This window comes from Pteropus vampyrus, unplaced genomic scaffold, assembly GCF_000151845.1.
Source record: "Pteropus vampyrus isolate Shadow unplaced genomic scaffold, Pvam_2.0 Scaffold1, whole genome shotgun sequence".
In the NCBI taxonomy this organism is placed as follows: domain Eukaryota; kingdom Metazoa; phylum Chordata; class Mammalia; order Chiroptera; family Pteropodidae; genus Pteropus; species Pteropus vampyrus.
In genome coordinates, this window is record NW_011888782.1 from 3456370 (window position 1) to 3471616 (window position 15247).

Here is a 15247-nt window from a genome sequence, read left to right on the forward strand (position 1 = left end):
TTGATGGACATTGGCTCGTTTCCACCTTTTGGCTTTAGTAAATAATGCTGTTACGAAAATTTGTTTATACGTCTTTGCATGGACATATGTTTTCAGTTCTCTTGGATATATACCCAGGAGTGGAATTCCTGGGTCATATGGTAGCTTGAAATCTTAAGTTTTTGAGGAACCACTAAACTGCTTTGCACAGTGGCGACATCATTTTATAATTTCACTAACAGCGTACGAGGGTTCCATTTTCACATTCTTATCAGCACTTGTTTTTGTGTTTTTTATTTTATCCATCCCAGTGGGTGTAAAGTGACATTTCATTATAGTTTTGATATGCATTTCCCTGATGACTAATGATCTTGAGTATCTTTTTATGTGCCAGTTAGCCATTTGAATATCCTCTTTGAAAAAATGGTTGTACAGATCCTTTACCTGTTGTATGTCAGGGTTCTCCAGAGAAACCAAATCAATAGTATATATAGATTTATAGTGATGAATTGGCTCATGCGATGATGGAGGCTAAGAATTCCCATTATCTGCCATCCTCAATCTGGAGGCCCAAGAAAGCCAGTGTATAGTTCAGTCCAAATCCGAAGGCCTGAGAACCAGGGGGAGCTAATGATGTAATTCCCAGTTCAAGGGCAGGAATAGACCAATATCTCAGTTCAGCAGTCAGGCAGAGAGGGCAAATTCTCCCTTCTCTGCCTTACTGTTCTTTTCAGGCCCTCAATGGACTGTGGTGTCCCCCAACATTAAGGAAGGCAGTCTGCTTTTACTACCAATTCAAATGCAAATTTCATTCAGAAACACCCTCACAGACATACCTAGAAGTCAGGTTTAGCCAAATACCTGGGCACCCTGTCTTGTGATCCAGTCAAGTTGACACAACTTGACTGGATCACAGGTATAATTAATCATATACCCATTTTTAAATTGGAACAGTCTTTTTATTGAGTTGTAAGAGATATTTATATATTCTGGATACAAGTCCTTTGTATATCTTTATATTAAAAACAAACAGAAACACTTCAAAGTAAAAACAAGGAAAAAAATAGGAAAACAGCAGGAAATTTATCATCAGGGCCTAGTATAAATATATTACACGATTATTGTCTGTACCAAAAAAAAAGTTTTAATTACCTTAAAATGTAATTGAGTTTCTTTAGCATTTTCCAATTTTTGTTTTGGGTAGGGAGGAAATATAAAGAGGACTTCTGGGTTTTATTTTTTTTAATGAAGGAAGTGCTGATAGGAAGAGAAAATACAGGGAAATTTTTTAAAGGATTTTTTTTTTTTTTTACCACGCTAAACTTTTTAAATGAAAGATTATAGAGTTTCAATAAAGAATGTCAAATGTATTAAAATGATGTGTCGTTTTCTGGATATACATATACGTAACATTTCTTCTCCGTGGCTTTATTCCTATCCCAGTTCAGTCAAAGAGAGCTGATCCTTTGAAATCAAAACATCAGTTGGACTTGGAGCGTGCCCACTTCCTTGTTACACAAGCTTTTGACGAAGATGAAAAAGGAAATGTTGAAGATGCTATAGAGTTGTATACAGAAGCCGTAGATCTCTGTCTGAAAACCGTATGTATAGCTACAAGTTATGTTTGGTGGAATTATGCTGAAAAATTTCTCCCCTTATTAGTGAAGTTTACTTAACATTTCTAGTTGTATCATTATAAATGTAACTAAGTTACTCATTAAAAGATGCTAAAGAATAAAAAATTGATAATAGACTTTAGCATCATTAAAAATTTGACAGTATTAAGATTAGGCAATTGTTTTTAAATTACAAATTCCAATTTTTAACCCTTTTACATGTAACTAGAATTAACTTTTTCCAGGAAGAATTTGCCATTACAAATCTATGAATTTAGAATAACTCCCCCCACCCCTTTTTTAATTTTTTTTTCCAATTTTAATACTAAAAATAAGGTAGTGTTTTGAGAGAGCTTCATTAATTTGCAATGTAAAATCTGTATGCCGAGTGGTTTTTACTGCTTTCTGCGGAGCCCTGGTTGGGACTGGTAGCTTTAAAGGACATCCAGTGCCTAAGAGCAGTGTATTTGACAGGAGTATGAGGTGAAGTGGTAGAGTGTGGTCTCAGTACTGTTCAGAGCACTGGCTTTTTGTTCAGGGGAACCATCTAGCCTGATTTCTGTGGGTACCTGAGGCTGGAAATAAGTCCTGGTCTTCTGAAGTTCCTGCTGCTCAGCCTTCCATGGCACACAATGGTTGTACAGTTGTGTTCCAGTTACCACTTGTCCACATTAGATGGTCTTAAAGCTTACTCAGCCTCAAGTTTGCAACAGTACTTTAAATGATACTTTTAAGGATGAAAATAAAATGTCTTGGTTTATTCTCTCATAATTTCAGAAAGTATAATTGCATTGTAAATTTTTTTGCTTAGAAATAGCACGGATCGAGCAAATTAAAAATTATGCTTCAGAATATGTGTCTCTCTTTCTCTTAAGTCTTACGAAACTGCTGATAAAACTCTGCAAAATAAACTGAAACAGTTGGCTCGACAGGCACTAGATAGGTGAGTTTTGGTCACTCAAGTTCTTATCCATGGATGGCAGTGTATGTGTCACTTAAATGTGACAGATTTATCTAAATGCATGGTAGAGCTTGTAGACAGACCTCCATCTTTCACCTGAGATTTACAGTAAGTCTACCTTCATCCTCTGAATGAATTTATTCCTTCCTAGTCCCCTGCTTTAAATTCAAGAAATCAATCAAATGTTTTGTTTAGCTTTTGCTATGAGTGTGTGACACAAAAATGATTATGATATTTGAAATGGAAGATTTACCTCCTGTTATATCTGTAATATCTGACTTCCAAAGAAGAGAATTTTCTGAGAGCTTTCTAGAGCTAACACGAAAAATAGAAAAATTGAGAATGAGCCAGCTTACAGCCGTACACATACCCCAAATTATACAGTGTGTGTAGCTCCTTCAACTCTGCTCAAATGTCAGCTTTTCAATAAGGCCTACCCTAACCATTCTATTTAAAATTGAATCTCCTCCAATATTTTCACCCTGCTTACTCTATTCTGATATTCTTTTCTATAACTCTTACCACTTTCTAAGGCATATGTAATTTACCAGTATTATGTTTGTTATTAATGTCTGTGTCCCTTCCAGCCTTCATCCCCTCAACATAAGCTCTGTCAGTACAGAGAATTTTGTCTGTTTTGTTCAGTGCTGTAACCAAGCGCATAGCAGAGTGCTAGATGTACGTATGTGCTCAGGAACTTGTCGAAAGAATGAGTGGATTTACACACCAGAATTATACCTCCTCAAGAGTGTTATAGACAGAGGAAAAGTGTGCTTATAACATAAATTCATAAAATTATCTCCTTTTGGGGCTCTGACTAGGTAGCTGTACCATCCCCAGCTCTTCTTTTTTTACTGAGGTATAAAAGTCATCCCTCCTTTTCATTACTGTCATCTAACCTTTAGTTTTGTTTTTCCAAATTCACGAAGAGATGAACACTGGACAGAGTTATCGTCTCCATTTTGACTTCTTTCACCAGTCAGAATCATAGATGAGCTTATTACCTATGAAGATAACCCATCCAGTATTCTCTGAGTGCATTCTAAGTGCAAAGGGGTGGGTCAGTCATAGGCTCTTTTGAGGATCTGTTCAAAATTAAGGATCCACTCTAAGAAAAATGCACATAATACTTTTTGCATATAATCTCAATGTTTTCACAAGACTCCTACATGTACATGTAGCTCATATATGTACCTCAGGTTAAGAAATTCTGTTTTTTAACTTGTTTGTTCTTTGACAGAACAAATTCAGAATTCTCTGGACTATCATGTGAGGCTTTCTGTAATCCAACCCCTGCCACTGGTCTCATCTCCCACTGCTTCTCATTTGCACTATTCACAGGGACTTCATTCTTTTGAAATTATCCTCACTATGATGTTTCATGCTTCTGCACATTCGCATATACTGTTCTTTCTACTTAGAATGCTTCCCCAGGTGGACTTCTTTGCAGCTCAAATATCAATTCAGAAAAACGTTCCCTGATTCACCTTCTCTCCGCAGTTCATTAAGTTGATATCTTATGCTGTGCATTCACCAGCATGTAGTACTTCCATCTTATTATCTGTCACTTTTGGTGCAGTTGTCTTTCTTTTCCTACAAAACTCTGAGCACCTTAATAGTAGGGATTGCGTTTTATACATTATTGTATTTCCCCTGCCTTGCATAGTATCTGACAAGCAATAAGTGCTCAGTTAATGCCAACGGAAATTTGATTACAAAAGTACCTTTGGGAATAGCATAAGAAGTAAACAGTTGATTAGTATGTAAGGATTTTATATACTAATTTTACATTAAGAATGCTTGACTGGTTCTTGAAGTAAATTTTGTTTTCTGGAAAACTTAAATGTGAGAAGGAAAACTAGAACAGTTTTTTCTGTACTTCTCTCTATTATAGAGCAGAAGCATTGAGTGAGCCTTTAACAAAGCCATTATGTAAAATCAAGTCGACGAATATTAAACCAAAGCCACCTCCGACGAGAGCACATTTTCCACTGGGAACTAATCCTTTCCTCGAAAGACCTCAGCCATTTATAAGTCCACAGTCATGCGATGCACAAGGACAGAGATATACAGCAGAAGAAATAGAAGTTCTCAGGTAAATCAGTTTATGAGTCATTTTAATGAACAATTTTGTTAACATAATTAGTGCAAGTAATTTTATTCTCATTAAGTTTGCTGAGTCATATTCACATCTTTATTATATGTAATTCTATTATATAATTATAAATTGTATTGTCATATAGTCACTACTTGAAATTCTTAAAACTTGTGCTAATATATTTTAGTGTTAGCATTTCTACTAGACATGTTTTTCTGAAAATCCTAGCACTCTTCAAAATAGAGCACTAAACTTTAGGGGGTTAAATAGAGCTATGGCAGACCAGTCAGTCATGTGTGCAACTTTGTAACCAGAGCCCAAGTGGGGGGAAAATTTGTTACCTTGAAATAGTCTAAGCCAGGGGTCAGCAGAGGGAAGCCTTTAGCTATGAATGGTTTTTACATTTCTTTAAAGGGATGTAAAGAGAAAACAAAAAACAAGAATTTGTGACAGACCTCATTGCAGAGTTGAAACTGTATCCTATCTGGCCTTTTACAGAAAACATTTGCCAACCCCTGCTCTAGGAAGCCAGCTCAGTGTCCGGAAGAGCCTCAGAGATGTTAAAAATGCAAAAACAACAGTGATGTAGAAATCCTTGATTGCATTCTGAGCCAGCATAGATGGGATAAATCTCTGAGCCACTGTTTCTGTTCTTCAGTTGGTCTCCGGAAGAAATCCAGTCTGCCTAGAGCTGTGCAAGTCATGTAGTTGCTCATTTTTAATTTCCTAAAATTAAGTCGAAAGGGCCCTTTCTTATGTAGCTGCCGCCCGAGGGCATTTTTCTTTCTTTTCCTGCTGTAGATTTTAATTCTACTCCTACTAGTCTGGCTCTCTTTGCATGAAATAATTGTATATGAACCAGCACAACACAGAGCAAGATTTTTTAAAAGGAGTGGTTTTGGAGTTGAGAGAAAATAAATTAATAACAGTCTAACACTTGGGCTACTCAGCATCCAAAAGCTCCCTTCTGCACACATTTGAATAGTTCCATGCTACAACAAAACTGTATTTCTGCCTAACAAAATGTAGCTATCCATACAAGTGAAACTCCCATCTTTTCAAAATGATACACAGTCAATGTATCCATCACTTACTGTATTAGTTGGTCCTCAAATTCAGTCACAGTCTCCCTAAATATTGTTACCTTAGAGACTAAGTTGTGAAGTTACCCTGCAGCTACTTCTAAATAAAATGAGGGAAAGGAAATAGTTAACATGTACAAATGAGTATATACACAAAACAAGAAGGAAATATGCAAAGCTTCTACAAACCATGTTTCTTTAATTTGTCAAGAGGCTATAGCTGTTACTTATGACACTTCCTTCCACTACCCATTTTATATACTCATACCCAGAAAATATGAAAAACATATTTTCCGGAATTATAAATGTCATATTTTTTAAATCCCAAAATAAGCATTTGCTTTCTCCCTTTGGACTTAGGATAGAATTCACTTTGCATCTTAGTGTCAAGGACACTCTCAATACCTGTAGTATAGTCCTGTCTTGAGACCATTTTGTTGTGAAGGATGTTAGTCTTAAAAGAATAACTCCTGTAAATTGAATTAAATCATTTATTTTCTGGTATTAAACTATTTTGTGAAAATTTTGTCCAAATAATGATATCAACAGCATGAGATTGTTTAATTTTATTAGTACTATACCTTGTCATTTAAATTTTAAGGAGTTTAAATAAGTTTGATAATTAAGGTAGACTTGAACGTTTACTTTAGATTTTTGTTTGTTTGTTTTTTTATAGGACAACATCAAAAATAAATGGTATAGAATATGTTCCTTTCATGAATATTGACCTGAGGGAACGTTTTGCCTATCCGATGCCTTTCTGGTAAGTAAGCACTATTGAAATTTTGACTTCCAAGATCATTTTAATTTTTCAGTACTTTCTCCATACTCTGAAGCCCAATTAAATTCATAGTCTTCAAATTAAAATTTGTAATAAAAAATTTTGAATGAAAAATAAATTTTTGAAACGCATAGATTTGTTGCCCTTGCTCTAGAAGAGGTTTGAAGAAAGGTAGATATTTTTTCTTTTGTGCTGCACATCAATTTTAGAGAAATAGTATACAATATACTGCCAACACACAGTGAGTAGAGGGTAATGGATACAAAGGTGCATTTGGCACCAGAGACCTGGATTCAAGTACCAGTTTCCTATTTCTTAGCAAGTTATTTAATCACTTTAAGTATTTCCCAAAAATATTTGCTTTTATAGAATTGTTTTGCAGATTCAATGAGTAATGTGTATATAAAGTACTTTAGCATAATACTTAGCATATGGTCATTACTCAGTAATTAACTACTCTCATTATTAGCCTTGCAGAGTTTCTCAAGAGCCAGCATAGAGATGAGTAGCTTCTTAGGTCCTTTTGAACAAATCAGCTTGTATTGTTAATGGCTCCATTCTAATGAAACTCAATTTCTCAAATGTGACCATGCTATATTAAACTTTGAAATTACATTCTTAAAATAAGTATAAAAGAAAAAAATAAATGACTATAAAAGAATTTAGGTTGCTCTTTTGTTTTCAGTTATCTATATTGTTGTTGTTTTTTTTAATTGAGGAGTATGAGCAGATTGACTGGATTTGTGTTTAAGTGTGAAAAGCCAGATTTGACCAGGAAATTATTTTAAGATGACATAAATATAGCTATGATCACTATACCAAAAACAAAAACTAAGAAATTTAATTTTGGTTTTGAGTCATCATTTAAGATTAATTTTATTATTTTTTTTTTAATTTTGTTATTATTACCTTAGTGATAGATTGGGCAAGCTGCCATTATCACCTAAACAAAAAGCTACATTTTCCAAATGGGTACGCCCAGAAGACCTCACCAACAATCCTACAATGATTTATACTGTGTCCAGTTTCAGCATAAAGCAGGTAAACATTTATTTTGTATAATTTTATATGAAAGCTAACATTTTAAAGTAATTTAAATATAGATTTGACTTTTTCTTAGACTTTTTAAAATATGAATATAATTGGAAAAATTATTGTGCATACTTCAGCTTAGAAATACTGAGATAATAAAAGTATGAATAACTTTTGAGCAATCACAGATTTTTATATAGACCCTATTTATTGATACATGCTTGCAGGTGAGAAAGTTGACAATCTGAATTTCACCTTGGTGAGAAAATAGATATAAAAGATAGATATTGGGCTTATTTAAAACATTTTATTATTGGAATCACAATATGGCTTTATTGCAAACATTTAGTTAAGTTTTGAAGTCACAGATGTCTTCCACATTAGAATAAAAATAATGATCCTGAAATATTATGATTTAAGAATCTTTTGATAGGCATATTTATCTTAATTGGTCATGTTATAATAAACCAACTTTAAAAAATGCCTTTAAATTTTTTGTCATTAAAAACAGTGTGATTCAGTGCGTATGCTTTTATTCATGTAAGGAATGCTTCGCTGAAACACTTTATTTGGTTTTTCTAGGATTTGTTTGACCAAAATACGTGCACATTGGCCATGTGGCATTTCTATTTATATTCCCCTACTCAAGCAATAGTCAGGATATTTAGTATAAAAAGTCAGGTGCTAGATGCAGTGGTTAAATATTGTGGTAATGTTGAAATTACATGAATGAAATATATTAATAAATTCTTATTAACAGACAATAGTATCAGATTGTTCCTTTGTGGCATCACTGGCTATCAGTGCAGCTTATGAAAGACGGTTTAATAAGAAGTTGATTACCAGGTAAAATTTTATATATTTGTCCCTTTAGCCCTTTTCATATGTTTTCCTCTTAAATAGAAATTTAAAACTTAGGCCTTATGGACAGAAAATGAAGAGGGCATAATACTCAGAATATTATGGCCCTTGCGTGTTAAGCAGATGATTTGTGAATGTGAACAGATTTACCGAAACAGTCTAAGAATGTATACACATGTAGTTAATATATACAGAATAAATATGTTTTGAAATAGATGAAGTTGGTCAAAATAAAATCATGTCATGTTTATTTATAATTGCATTTACTGTGTGGTAGCCACTAGCCGGCTACATGTGGATATTGAACACTTGAAGTGGCTAGTCTGAATTGAGATGGACTAGTCTAAAATGCATCAGCTTTTGAAAACAGCACAAAAAAATGTGAAATTGGAGAATATCTCATTTTTATATGTTGGATTAAATAAACTATTATTAAAATTAATCTTACCTTTCTTTAACCTAAAATATAGAGTAATATAAAATAATGTGATATGAAATAACCTTTCTGTTGGCTAGAACTGCTTAAAATGTACTGAAATGTTATTGAATTACTTTTTCAATTTTTAAAAGTTTTTTTGGCTTAAAGTAATTCATTATAATAATTAAACATCATAAGTTTTTCACAATTTTTCCTGAGTGTTTTGGTGTGTTAAGTTCTGAAAGTACAAAGATGAATTAGACAGACCTTAGTTTCAAGCTTTTTGCCTTCTTGGATAAACAGACCTTATAATATAATATGCAGTGTGTGAAAGACAGTTGATACTGTTTTTATCTTATTGGATAATTTTGTGTAACTATATCATAATTGTGCTAACGTCTGTCAGAGTTGTAGTTAGTTGCCTTAGTTGGAATTAATTGAAATGCTCTTTACTTTTGGGGGCCAATAGTAGGTTATTTTAATTGGCTTAAAATATATCTACTTAAAAGATGATTTATTAGAGTATATTGTTAAAAACTGAGCATCTTTCAGAATATTGTGAAATTTATGTCTTGCTGTGTAATCTCATAAGATATTTTCTTCATTTATCTACATTTAAAAAGCATTTTGATTAGGGTAAAATTCTTTTTCTAGGCCTACTATAGAAAAATATTCTGTTTATTTTTATAAAATTGCCAAGACAATATATGTCTACTGAATATTAATGTTGATATTTTAATATTTTTTTTTACAAAAGCATAATTTACCCTCAGAATAAGGATGGTGAGCCAGAGTACAATCCATGTGGAAAGTATATGGTAAAACTTCACCTCAATGGTGTCCCAAGAAAGGTGAATAATGTCTCTTCCCACCCCAACCTCTTCTCTCTTACCTTCCCTACCTTTGAACCTTGAGTAGAATCATTAAGAAATGTTGCTTGTATAAACATTTAAAAAACATGTAGACATTTAAACATTTAGTTGGTTTGTAATATACATAATACTGTCAATAATGTGTTAATAATTAAAAATCATGACGAATATAAAGTTGTTTTTTTTTTAATGGTTTTGGGAAAAGTTATGGCAAGTTCCAAAAAGTAATTATTTTAGATATAATGTACATTTTTAGAATCCCTAATAATTTTGATGGTAGAGTCATAATAACATCTAATGAGTTGGCTCAAGGTTATCACCTGACAGGAAGAATAGCTTGTAAACTTGAATAAAAGATCATGTAATATTTTTAAATAATCAGATTCTAGAAATAGGAAACTGTCAGTCATTACCTTAATAATAGACAGCATTCCTTTCACTTTATCAGTATGAAAGGTGGGTTTTACTTGATAGAGAAGATTTTAAAATATTTTGTACCACCTAAAAAAATTAATGTTATCTTTCTCCAGGTGATAATTGATGACCAATTACCTGTCGATCATAAGGGAGAATTACTCTGTTCTTATTCTAACAACAAAAGTGAATTATGGGTTTCTCTCATTGAAAAAGCATACATGAAAGTCATGGGAGGATATGATTTCCCAGGATCTAATTCAGTAAGTAATAAGATGATCCAGACACAGACTTATACCAATATGACTTTTTAAATTTGAAAAATTACAGATGATATTTTTGTTTAAAGGAAAAGAAAACAGATTATGAACCCCTGAAAAATGCTGATTTTATTATGGGAGTACATATTTTTTAAGATTAGCACATCATACAATTAAGTTCTCAATATTTTCCATAGGTTCTACAACTTGAAGCAAAATTATGTATAATTAATCCAGTATAATTGAGATAAATAAGAATTAAATTCCTATGGCATCTCATCAATGTTATAAAGAAACTGTGTTATTCAAGGACTTCCTGTATAGATTTGGTATTCAAGAAAGCCTAAAATGTATGTGTCAGCTCTTATGTTGGGATAAGGATCAATTAAACAGTGTTCCTTTCCAAACAAGCCTCTTCAGGTCTAAGGGATGTGTCATATTGTCATCCTTATATATATATATATTTTTTGATTTGTAAATTCAAGGATTTTTTTTGTTTTTTAGTTTTTCCCAACCTTAACATGACTTAACCTGTAAAATAGAGGTATCATTTTTCTTTATTGTATAAGTTAAACCAGAAATTAGCATGACCAAATTATGACAGTAACCAGCCTGTGGCCCTAAAAATGGTATTTAACCTTTCTCAGCATTTTCACTTGTCCGTAATATGAGGATAATACCCACCTTCAGTGTTGTAAAGATTAAGTAGTATAATTAATATATGAAAATCACCATCATTCATACCTGGCTAGTTTTCTTGTCTAGTTCTCAGCCTCCTTCATTCTTCTGGTTCTTGTAATGCTAGTCAGAGAATGCATAAGTCACAGTTAAATGCAGTAGGATGTTAAAATTTCTTCCCAGTATACATGCTCAATGGCTCTAGCCTTCAAATACTTTTTTAGTTTAGCTTTCTGATCCATTGCATGTTAATTTACCCGGTGTAGCTCAGAGAGAGAAAGAATGAGAATATATGTAAAACATTAGAAAAATAACTATCATATTGTAAAACCCATTAAATGGTGAACTACATGATTGTCATTATTAAAGCACTTTTTTCTGTTAAATGTTTTGAGTTTTCATCGTTATTTATCTGTAAAACATTCTGTTATATTCAGGAAAAGCAGCAGAGATTATAAGTAAAAGATAAGCTTGTTCTTAAATTAAATCCAGGTAGGAATTTGAGTTAAATAAGAAATGTATTACTGATAGAAAACAACTTACTACCTTCTGGTTTATTTCTTTCAAAATCATTATATCAAATCTATGAGATTTAATAGTACCCTGGGGATGTATCTAAGAGCTTGAAAAAAATAATTCACAGTCCTGAAATGTGTTTATATTGTAGAATATTGATCTTCATGCACTGACTGGGTGGATACCAGAAAGGATCGCCATGCATTCAGATAGCCAAACTTTCAGTAAGGATAGTTCTTTCAGAATGCTTTATCAAAGGTAAACATTTTCTTCTCTCTCTCTCCCTCTTTCTTTTTTTTTGGTAAGAAAAAAAAAATCTTAATTTTATGCCTTATTTAGAATAGATATTGCAGAGGTTGTCGTTTTCAGTTATTAGGGAAATTGGTTTTTTTTAAAGCTTCACTTTATGTACTTACTGCAACCAACCCTCAGTTATCCTCACTGAAGGATATACAGTTAGTCCAAATTATAGGTAATCTAAAACACTTGAATCAGGAGTATGTGATATGGGAAAATTATTTTGTACTTTCTTAGTACTTACCAGTTGAGGAAGGTGAGAAAAGAGAAGTCTGAGAACATAAAGAAGATAAACTTAAGCCTTAAACGGATAATTTACATATAGTGTGGGAGTGCCTGTTAGCTCCTAGTTCATTTCACAGACTAAGGCAGTGGGTGGATATAGCCACCTTCACTTCAGAAATCATTGCTAACATATAGGGTCTGGAAAGTTGTCTATACAATAATATACAATCACTAGAAAACTCAGCGATTTGATAAATGATACTGTTTTGGGGGAAGTACATTTGGCATTTCACATCTTCATCATTATTTGTAAATCATTTGAAAATTTAGCATTTTCTTCTTTCATTGAAAAGATTCTACCTGAGATCTAAGTTGTCTAAAACTGGGGTGGGACAGTAATTTATCAGATGTGCTGTAAAATGGAAGTATACCTTTTTTAATATATGTTCTGCCAAAGTGAGCACAGAAATGTACTTCTTATTGAAAGTTCTTCAGGGGGTGTTGGGAATACCTTATTTTAGAAAAAAATTCAGATTATGTGGAAATTTTCATGTGGACCATTAGACTAAAAGAAAGATGGTGTGATCGGAGATTACAAATGAGTTTTCTTTTCATTCTTTGTCTATTGGTGTCATTCCAGGTTTCACAAAGGGGATGTCCTCATCACTGCATCAACGGGAATGATGACTGAAGCTGAAGGAGAGAAATGGGGTCTGGTTCCCACACATGCATATGCTGTTTTGGACATTAGAGAGTTCAAGGTTCGCCTTCAATTTTTTTCTCTTATTTTTCTTGTTTGTTAATAAGACATCGCAGGATTCCCAAATGATGTCTTAGACTTTTGAACACTGACAAATCAAGGTTTAGTAACGTTTTAGAATCATTTTACCTAAATGATTAAACAACTTGACCAGTCTGCCACTAGGAATTATGAAATAAAAAGATGGGAAATGTAATGACATTGACAGCATAAATATTGATGACAGAACAGAAATATATACTTCTTTCTCTTTTCCATAAAACTAGCAGAGTTAAGGTGAATACACAGCCCTCAGAATTCTGGGCTGCATGTTGGTGTTGGGGGTCAAACACAACGTTAGGCTCTAGAGCATAGTAGACATTAAGTAAATTCTTGTGAAAGGACCAAAAAATAATAATAAGACACCTATGAATAAGAAACATGCCCATGGGTTTGCAGGTGTTTCTCTTCGTAGCAGCCCTTGCATTCTATCAGGCCTTTCAGACCCTTTCTCTGTGCCCAGATGTTAGAATGGTTGACTTTATTTCTTCTCAAGTATTGATTATTTTCAACTGAAAAATAGATCTGGTCTATGGATTAGAAAATACAAAGTTTATTAAAGAAGGACTCCTTTCTCTACTGGTATGGTATGTAAGCTGTCTAGTCACTAGAAAGTTTAGCAGTGTCTTTCAGTTTTCCCTGCATTAACTTCTAGATAAAAGTAGTAGTCAACAATAACAGGGCACCAGTGTGTTTTAGACTGATTTCCTTATGTGGCACATGGAATTGTATGAATTATAAAGGCAGCAGGGACCTGCTGCAACATTTAAAAATTTATAATCTCAGGGCTTTCTAAATCAGCCAGTCATTGTTGCACCCTTCCCCTGCCATACTATATAGAATTGTGTCTTTCTTTAAAAGTGGCATAAAAATTGACTACTTAAAGCAAAAAAACATAAAAATTTATGTGAAATTGAATAAGCTGAGGTTTGTTTATTTTATAATGTAATTTGCCATAAACAATCAAAACATTAAGAATAACTTGCTATCATTTAGTACTATATACATATAATTTTATTGTTAGAACATTCTTTAAGGTAGGTATTAATAGATGACCAATATTGAGGTGGTAGCAAAAGATTTAAATTTAGATAAATAGTCAATATGAAATAAGCTTGAATTTGAGGAAAATTTCTGTGAATATTGTATCATTTACTTTGAATAATAAGACTGTTCTCATGTTTCAGAGGAAACTAGACAGATTACATGTTATGAGAAAAATAGGCACCTGTGGTTTGACTTGAAACCAAAAACATTAAAAAATTGCTGAATGCCAATAAAGTAAGAATTTTAAATAACAGCCTTTTTAGTGAAAAATCGGCATTATTCACACAGTATGAATTCCACATGGCAATTGTTCTGTAAAGATTAAGGCATTTTAGAACATGTGTAGATAGAGTAAACTGTGGCCTGGTGACGGGTTTTTCACTGTGATAATGCTCACAATCACTCTGTAATTCTATGAAAGTTACTGACCCAGCTTGAGCAGACATCTCATACTGTGGAATTGGCCTCAATTTCCTTTTGTTTCCATGAACTCTTTGTAGTCATGGTTGATCTTTGCCTAAAGGCTTCTTCATGTGTGTTAAAATTTATGGAGCTTTTCTTCATTATTTCTGATGGAGTATATATTTGAAGAGTTTTCTGGGTTCATCATTTTTGTGGGTTTCTTTGTTTTTGTTTTGTCTATTTTGAGATACTTCCTTAGTTCTGACTTCTATTTAAAAATATTTCCGTATTTATCTCATTCAGGCATTTGTCTCCAGAACCTCTTTTGTGTAGATACGCCTCATCTTTGACTAAATCTACTCCCAGTCATCTGTCATTCATCACATTCTTCAGTTAGTAAGATTTTCTTATCTTGAGTGAAAATATTATCCTTTTTGACTGCTTCTAACCTTTCGCATATTCTAAAATCTTCATTTTAATCTCAGCAGTCCTCCTTTGAGTCTTTTTTTTTTTTGTATCCTCCCGAGTGATGTTCCATAGTCTACTATGAAGGTACATCTCAGTTTCAAGCTGCTGTCTCTAAGTCCAGACATACCTTACCAATGGATTTCTGAAACTATCCAAGGCTTTTCTTTTACTGCCACTTGGAAATAACTTTGCAAGTAGAATGTTTTATTATAAAGCAGATTCTTTTTTTCGTTTTTTAGCATTTCTTCCCCCTTCCAAGGCCCTCTGAATTGCTGATTCTCTACCCAAACAAAACCTACAGCCATATCTTAGTGTCCTTGAATGTCAGTGATGCCTGGGGCCTGCTTCTGGAAAGTTTAGTAGTAATTTCCTCTGTTTATATATTTTTTCACATTTTTTTATTTTATTGAGGTTTTCTTTTCTCATATATAATTAATCATT

At 33.1% G+C, this 15247-nt stretch overlaps 1 protein-coding gene across 1 annotated transcript in view; it reads left to right on the forward strand.

The window, feature by feature from the left end:
* Positions 1 to 15247, forward strand: part of CAPN7 (calpain 7) — a 35960-nt gene that overhangs the window by 7934 nt on the left and 12779 nt on the right. The window contains exons 3-12 of the mRNA XM_011386884.2: positions 1423 to 1580; positions 2471 to 2538; positions 4451 to 4651; positions 6413 to 6499; positions 7432 to 7558; positions 8310 to 8395; positions 9586 to 9679; positions 10231 to 10377; positions 11720 to 11826; positions 12731 to 12851. Of these exons, the coding sequence (XP_011385186.1) occupies positions 1423 to 1580; positions 2471 to 2538; positions 4451 to 4651; positions 6413 to 6499; positions 7432 to 7558; positions 8310 to 8395; positions 9586 to 9679; positions 10231 to 10377; positions 11720 to 11826; positions 12731 to 12851 (1196 nt within the window). The remainder of the gene's footprint in view (positions 1 to 1422; positions 1581 to 2470; positions 2539 to 4450; positions 4652 to 6412; positions 6500 to 7431; positions 7559 to 8309; positions 8396 to 9585; positions 9680 to 10230; positions 10378 to 11719; positions 11827 to 12730; positions 12852 to 15247) is intronic.